The 7,371-nt window shown below is 49.7% G+C and overlaps 1 protein-coding gene across 1 annotated transcript; it reads left to right on the top strand.

Moving 5' to 3' along the window:
- Positions 1-878: 878 nt before the first annotated feature.
- LOC127319111 (phototropic-responsive NPH3 family protein NPY1) lies at positions 879-4,981 on the top strand. Its single transcript, XM_051349318.1, has 4 exons — positions 879-1,211; positions 2,265-2,334; positions 2,909-4,105; positions 4,190-4,981. Exons 1-4 carry the CDS (start codon positions 1,147-1,149, stop codon positions 4,790-4,792), a joined length of 1,935 nt encoding a protein of 644 aa, XP_051205278.1. The 5' UTR covers positions 879-1,146; the 3' UTR covers positions 4,793-4,981.
- The last annotated feature ends 2,390 nt before the right edge of the window (positions 4,982-7,371 follow it).

Raw genomic sequence — 7,371 nt, 5'->3', positions numbered from 1 at the left:
TGCAATTACTCCCTGCAAACCCGCACCCCTTGCATGCAAAACAAACGGAACCACCCAATACATGCACTTATTTTCCAGGGAGTAATTAAGAGAGCCAATGCATGCGCTTAATTTTAGCCAGAACGTTGGCCTGACCCCCGCTATTTCCTCTCCTCACCTTAACTACCGCACAGATCGATACAAAAGACACTGTTAACAATGTTTCGAAACGATTAAGATCGTCCAATCAGTGATTACTTAGGTCGCAACGCTGACTCTATTAAGCCCAATAAACCGGTATGGAGGGAGTACCCCGTTTATGAAAGGATGTCGCAAGTTTATCTAAATTTAGATGTATCTAAACATATTTTAGTATATAGATACATCTTAATTTAAATAAATCTTCGACAACTTTTAATGGACAGATGGAGTAATAAAGATGGTTATGTGAATCAATTGATGTAGAGGCCCCGATATGTTCCGCTTTGTAAAGTAAAAATAAAATTAGACACTGGCGCAAGGCCTAAACCATGCCCAAACCAAAATAGTTTAAGAGTCACTGGTTACACTTTCAGGACTGGAAGATGACTTTTAATATTCAAGGACTTAAATTAGACCTTGTGGAAACAGTTTGAGAACTTCTACATCTAGTGTACACTTCACAGGAAAAAAAACAAAGCTGAACCGACTACGAAACGTGTCTCAAACAAAGCTGAACCCTAAACATGCAACTCTTTTCTGAAGGGGGGTAGTATTTGATAGGCACATCTCCAAATCTTGGTGTGAAAAGTATTTGCAAGAAAGAAAAAATAGGAAATGAAAAGAGCCGGCGTGCAGCGTGCTAGGGCTAGGTAGAGTGCTAGGTAGCCGAACGCGGCATGCACCCGCAGTAAAGAGGCTGAGTTAATTCCACCATCCCTCTCCTCACCAAACAAAGAAGCCATCTCTGCCCGTGTGCGTTTCTTGGAACTACGACCTCTGCTGCCCTGCTTGCTCTCCCAGTCTGCAGAGTAAATAAAACAGGGGTAGCGCCGGAGTACGAGCAGGAAGACGTGAGATGAAAGCGAGAGAAGCGCTCTGAGCTGAGCTGCAGTGAAGTTGTCGCCGAGGAGAAAGAGGGAGAGGAGGAGGAGAGCAGTAACAGTGGTTCATCGCTTCTACTCCGCCATGAAGTTCATGAAGCTCGGCTCCAAGCCGGACACCTTCCAGGCGGACGGCGGCAGCGACTCCAGGTCAGTGACACCGGCTTCGCCATTTGCAATCCCCACACGCTTATGTGCTTCCTTTCTACCAGAGTGGCGATCAAACAAAAAGGTTCTGTTTATTTTCTGCATCTCTTGTTTATGTGGAACAACGCAATGCCAGTAGTGAAGTGCTTGAGCCTGTCCTGGTGTTCTTCGACTCCTATCTCTAGCATCTAGGCCGAGCTAGATGTGTTCTTGGTTGCTCTCTGGCTCCTTGCTCGCCTATGCAGTATTTTTTTTTTTTTCCTTTGTGGAAACAAGTTTTGTACGAGAAAATGGCTTTATCAGAGCACAGATTTTATCTTGCGTCTGTGCTCTTGATTTTGTTCTTCACAAATCACAAAGCTGAACATATTTTTTCCGGGTTATAGGAGTAGTTTTTTTCAGTTTTTACCCCGAGGAGGGAGCCGATCTTGAGCTGTGGGCCTGCTGCTAGCCAGCTCCTGCTCGAGTTCTCGTGAGCTTACGTGTGTTTGCTGCCCTCGGCGGCATTTGACCAGTGAGGCGGAAAAAAGCTGGCGCTTCTCACTTTTGGCTGTACAAACAAAACATGGTCGTAGCAGTTGCGATATGGATCATAGGATTCTTTTCTGCTCCTCTTATTCTTTATACTCGTAAAGATGCAATGCTGATCAAAATATTATTGCTAGCTTTCTCTTCTCCCCCCCTTTGCCTCGCACATGGCCACGCCCACCGGATCTTGGGCTTCACATCTGCTTCCGTTTATTTTTTTGGTGTTGGTTGGAGTGTACCTGTATGTCTCGGCCTGACCAAGAATACTTGGGGTTTTAGACAACAGGGAATGTCTTTCAGTACTAGTATTCTTTTTTTTTTTTTTTTGCGGGTCAGTACTAGTATTCTTAAAGAAATCTCGGTAAAGAATGGTTGATTTATTATTGTCAGAAGAGATAAATCTGAAGTATACCAAAGATTTACTTTCCAACGTTTTGTTCATGTTCATGTTCAAGCTCTGCTACATTCTCATGTTCCATGTCTTGTGTACAACCACTATGCAACTCTGAACAGATCACACCCTTGCAGATATGTGCTGTCCGACCTGCCGTCAGACATCGTCGTCCATGTCGAGGAGGCGAGGTTCTATCTACACAAGGTAATTTAGTTCATCTGCATTTTTACTCTGATGGTGTTTATTGTTGCTGTATCTGAAAAAATCTTAAGGTGTTTCCTGAATAAAGAAAACCCCTGAAGCTGTGGTGTTGAACTCGAGTTGTTAATTATAGTATTAAGACAATGCATCCGCCAATGTACAGCTATGATGAGCACGCTCATTACTGAGCACACTGCAAGATGCTGCTGTCTTTAACATCTTTTTTGTCAAGAACGCCACTTGTAATTTGGATTCATGCTGCCCCTCAGAATCTTTCCAAGAGTGTCGTTAGATCATCTTTCCATTTACATATGTTTTGGTCTATTTTCTGTTGGTGGATGCATTTGCACGTACTGCATCGCAATTAAATATGCCAATTTGCTGCATCTGTTGAGCTGAAAACAGAATGCTACAGCAGATCAACAAATTCCCACTGTTCAGTCATGCCCGCTGAACTTTCAACCAAAAACCATCGGTTAATAGTACCTCTGTAATTTAGACCACTAGACAATTTCCTGTCAAACCATTGGTTGCAAAAACTCTCTGTAATTTTGACCACTGCTCGATCTATTTTCAGTTCCCTCTGCTTTCCAAGAGCAGCCTGCTGCAGCGGCTGATAATCGAGGCGAGCCAGAACGGCGCCGACGAGGTCTACCTGCACAGCATGCCCGGCGGGGCGAAAGCCTTCGAGATCTGTGCCAAGTTCTGCTACGGGATGGTCGTCACACTGAACCCGTATAACGTCGTCGCCGCGAGGTGCGCCGCTGAGTACCTCGGCATGACCGAGGACGTCGACAAGAGCAACCTCGTTTTCAAGATCGAGGTGTTCCTCAACTCCGGCATCTTCCGGAGCTGGAAGGACTCCATCATTGCTCTGCAGAGCACTGTCGCGTTGCTGCCGTGGTCAGAGGAGCTGAAGCTGGTCGCGAGGTGCGTCGACTCCATCGCCGCCAAGGCGACGGCCAGCCCGGGGACCGTGGTGTGGTCATACACCTATAACCGGAAGGCGGCGTCCTCCGACGAGATTGTCGAGGCTCTCCGGTGCTCGTCGTCGTCGCAGGCGGTGCCGAGGGACTGGTGGGTGGAGGACCTGTGCGAGCTGGACGTGGAGCTCTACAAGCGTGTCATGGTAGCGGTGAAGTCCAGGGCGAGGGTGCCTCCCGACGTCCTCGGGGAAGCTCTCAGGGCCTACGCCGCCAGGTGGCTCCCGGAGAGTTGCCGTGATACGCCGGCGAGCCACGACGATGCGTGCTCCATGGAAGTGCTCGAGACCATCGTCTGGCTGATGCCGTCGGATGACGGTGGAGCATCGTCGTGTTGCTGCTCGTGCCAATTCTTGCTGAATCTTCTGAAACTGGCTGTCCTGGTTGGAGCCGGGGAGATGCTGAGGGAGGAGCTCATGGACAGGGTCATCCCGCTGCTGCACGAGGCATCGGTGAACGATCTGCTGATCCCGGCCAGGCCGCCAACGGAAACCGCCTACGACGTCCAGCTGGTTGAGGGGCTCGTCGGCAGGTACATGCGGCGAACTGTCAGAAACGCCGGAGATGGAATCTCCCTCGATGGTATTGACAGGGAGGATGTGTTCGAAACGTACATGGAGGCAGATGAGTCGTTGCTGTCACTGTGCAAGCTCGTCGACGGGTACTTGGCCGAGGTCGCCACCGACCCAAACATGCCGGTGTCGAGCTTCATCGGGCTGGCGACTTCCATGCCTGAATCGGCCAGGCCGGCGCACGATGGCCTCTACACCGCCATTGATGTCTTCCTCAAGGTACATCTCATATTAGTTTGCCAAGAATCCTATGGTCGTATTGATTGACCAATCTTGTTAACGCATAAGCGATGGTTGGTTCAGTTGCATCCCGATTTATCCAAGTCGGACAAGAGGAAGATAAGCAGCCTGATGGACGTGAAGAAGCTCTCCAAGGAGGCGTGCATCCACGCGGCGCAAAACGACCGCCTCCCGTTGCGCGTCGTCGTGCAGGTTCTCTTCTTCGAGCAGCAGCGCGCGGGGAGCACGAGCACCCCGCTGCTCCTGGCGACGTCGGCCGCCGGCGACGGCAGCACGCGCCTGGAACTGGAAGACGAGTGCTGGAAGAACCGCGCGCTGGCGCTGCCGTTGCCGGAGCCTCCGACTCCGACTCCGACGGCGGCACTAAGGAACCAGCTAGGGAGCATGAGCCTGAAGCTGGTCGACGAAGACCGGCGCCGGGTCGACGGCGGTGGTGACCGGCGGCTGGCGAGGAGCGCCAGCATCGCGAACCAGAGCAGCAGGCTGTCGCTGTCGTCAAGGTCTCGGAGGATCTTTGATAGGCTGTGGGTCGCCGGGAAGCCGCTCGGCGAGGTGGTCAGCAAGAGCTCCGACACGTCCGGGAGCTCGCAGAGCCCGCGATCGTCGGGCAAGCCACTGGACTCCAACAAGTCGTCGTCGAGGAGCCGGCGCTACTCGGTGTCGTAGGCACCGGCTGGCTGTACAGCGGAGTCACCGGGCTTGGTTGCCGGCTCAATGAACGACGACGGCCACGAATCTGGTGCTTGAATGCTAACTTCAATTCAGGGTCTCTTTTTCATGGGGATGTATTGACCCGACGTGCTCGAGCTAGAAACTAATCCTTATTTTGGCATCTCAAGTGCTACGATCTTGACACGATTGGCTGTTTTCTTTTTCTACTAAGTACTATGATGATTAGCTGGGTGATTCGCGGGCAACACTTTTGGTGGTACGTGCTTGTGAGCACTGAGATGGACAAATCATATCAACAATTTCGGACGTTTGTAATGGTTTTGTGTAAGTTTTTTCTTAAACGAAATTTGTAAGGGCAAAACATGCCCGCGGTAGTTTCTCAAGGTGAAGAGCTGTCAGGAACCCTTGCTATCCTCGACATGGGCTGGCACTTGGGCCTCTGGTGTTGACCACGGCCCAAGTCATAGCCTGCTGGGCAACTACAAAATATCCACACAGAAGCATCGCAGACGGGTATCACTACCTAAAGACCAACCTTCCTAGAGCATCTCCAACAGGCGCGGTAAATCTCCGTTTCGCCGCTCGGTAAACAGATAGCGCGCGCATGGCCGTTTTTCCCCCGCCGGACGCGCCAATATGCAGCGCGTGCGCGGGCTGTAAAAATGGTCTTCCACCGGGCGCGGCGAAATACGGCGCGCGCGGACGCGGAAAACAGTTTTCTACACTACTATGCATCTCACAAGATCAAATACTCACACATAAATCATGAAACAAATGATGTACCATAATTTAAATGGAAACAAAGTGCAACACACATCATATAGTTCAAGAACGACACACAAAATGACGTAGTTCAACAATGACACACGCCATATGGTTCAAATGGACAAAGTGGAACACACAATTTGCATATCACAAATGCATATCACACTTCCGCATTTTCCAAGTCAACACCTTCTTCTTCTTCCTCATCTTCTTGGGTTGAAGGAGGAATAGTTGCATTCATGGAAGACACGAAGCCTCCCGGTGGTGCTCCCATACTCCCATACACACCACACATCGAGTCTCCCATAGTCCCTCCAAACACTCCTCCATAGGTTGGTCCTCCCATGCCGGCCATGCCTCCATAGCCTCCCATGCCGGCCATGCCTCCCATGGCGGGCATGGTCATGCTTCCCATGCCGGCCATGCCTCCCATTCCGGTCATGCCTCCCATGCCTCCTCCAAACGTTGGCATGCCTCCTCCAAACATGACGGCCGTGGGTGTGTTCATGTTGGCCATCAACAATCTCTTCTTGGCCAACACTTCGTCACGAGCAAGGTTGATGTACTCATTTTTCCTCTCATCCATTTGGGAAGTATCCATGAAGAAAAGCTTCCTCTCCTCCTCCGCTAGGCGTAGATGCCCCTCGGTGGCTTGCCTCTTCTCCTCCAAAGCCAACTTCCGCTCCTCGTTGGCGGCAATCCTCTCCTCCAAAGCGGCTCTCCGAGCTTCAATAGCATCCATAGCCTATTTCTCCAAGTTTCTTGCCATCTTCCTATCTTCATTTGCTTGCAACCGTGCATTTGCAATCCTTTCCATAGCCATTGCAATGTCGTCATCTCCGGCCTTCTTTCCCTTCATATATTTGGCGGTCTTCCTACCATGCACATTCCTCCGCCCATTGTTGACCGAGTGAGGAGTGGAGCTTCTCTTCTTGCCTTCATCACTTGAATCATCATCATCGATGATTGTTGCATCACCGGTAGCATTGGACGCCATAGTTGCCGCATCCAACTTGCCGCGGGTCTTCCACTTTTCTTCATTCCCTAGAACTTCATAGCAATGATGCAAGGTGAATGGCTTGCCAAGAATCTTGTTGCCTTTCTTGTTCTTCTTTCCCACATCCCTAAACAATCCTTGAGCCATAGAGTTCTACACATATGCAGAAAAGAAAATAGATGAGCTATATGAACTAGAACGTGTGTGTGTTGAAATACTCCGTCATCCTCATCCAATATGTTTCTCTTGTTTGATCGGTACTGGTTGTTGGATCCATTCCAACTGTCAACCACGTCTTGCAAAGCAACTTGTCCTCCGCTATGGTGTAGTTGGCCGACCGACCGGGATGGCGAGGTTCAATCAACCCTTCTCCTTCCTCATCTACATCCTCATATTCCTCCTCTCCATCGGCGGCTTCATCATGCTGGTGGGTCCAAGACCATTTAGGATGATCGCACTCCTTCCACTTCACCAATGTGTGGTAAGACACAAGGTAATGATATGATGAGTGGTGCTGAACATTGCATTGTTGATGGTGAGCCTTCTCTTGATGATTCTACATCCCTATCCCATTTCAATGTTTCATCTTTGGACTTGAACACTTATAGCACTAGAAATATCTTACATGCTAGTGTTGATAGTCCTTGCATGTCTTCATCCCATGTTGATATGCTTGCCTTGTCTTGTTGCCATAATGAACATACTTTGCTTTCCTCTAGTATTTGTGTGACTAACAATGTAGAGGGAACCAAGGATACTATGGGCCAAGACAAGATTTTGGATGGAGCTTCAATTAGTTCATCCTCTTCAT

The sequence above is a fragment of the Lolium perenne genome, chromosome 7 (assembly GCF_019359855.2).
Source record: "Lolium perenne isolate Kyuss_39 chromosome 7, Kyuss_2.0, whole genome shotgun sequence".
NCBI lineage: Eukaryota > Viridiplantae > Streptophyta > Magnoliopsida > Poales > Poaceae > Lolium > Lolium perenne.
Note: the sequence above shows the minus strand (reverse complement) of the source record. Positions and strands in the feature narration are given on the sequence as shown.

Coding starts and splice junctions, on each gene's coding strand:
- LOC127319111 (XM_051349318.1), top strand. CDS start 1,147: ATGAAGTTCATGAAGCTCGGCTCCAAGCCGGACACCTTCCAGGCGGAC. Junction 1,212..2,264: donor GACGGCGGCAGCGACTCCAG/GTCAGTGACACC, acceptor ACACCCTTGCAG/ATATGTGCTGTCCGACCTGC. Junction 4,106..4,189: donor CCATTGATGTCTTCCTCAAG/GTACATCTCATA, acceptor TGGTTGGTTCAG/TTGCATCCCGATTTATCCAA.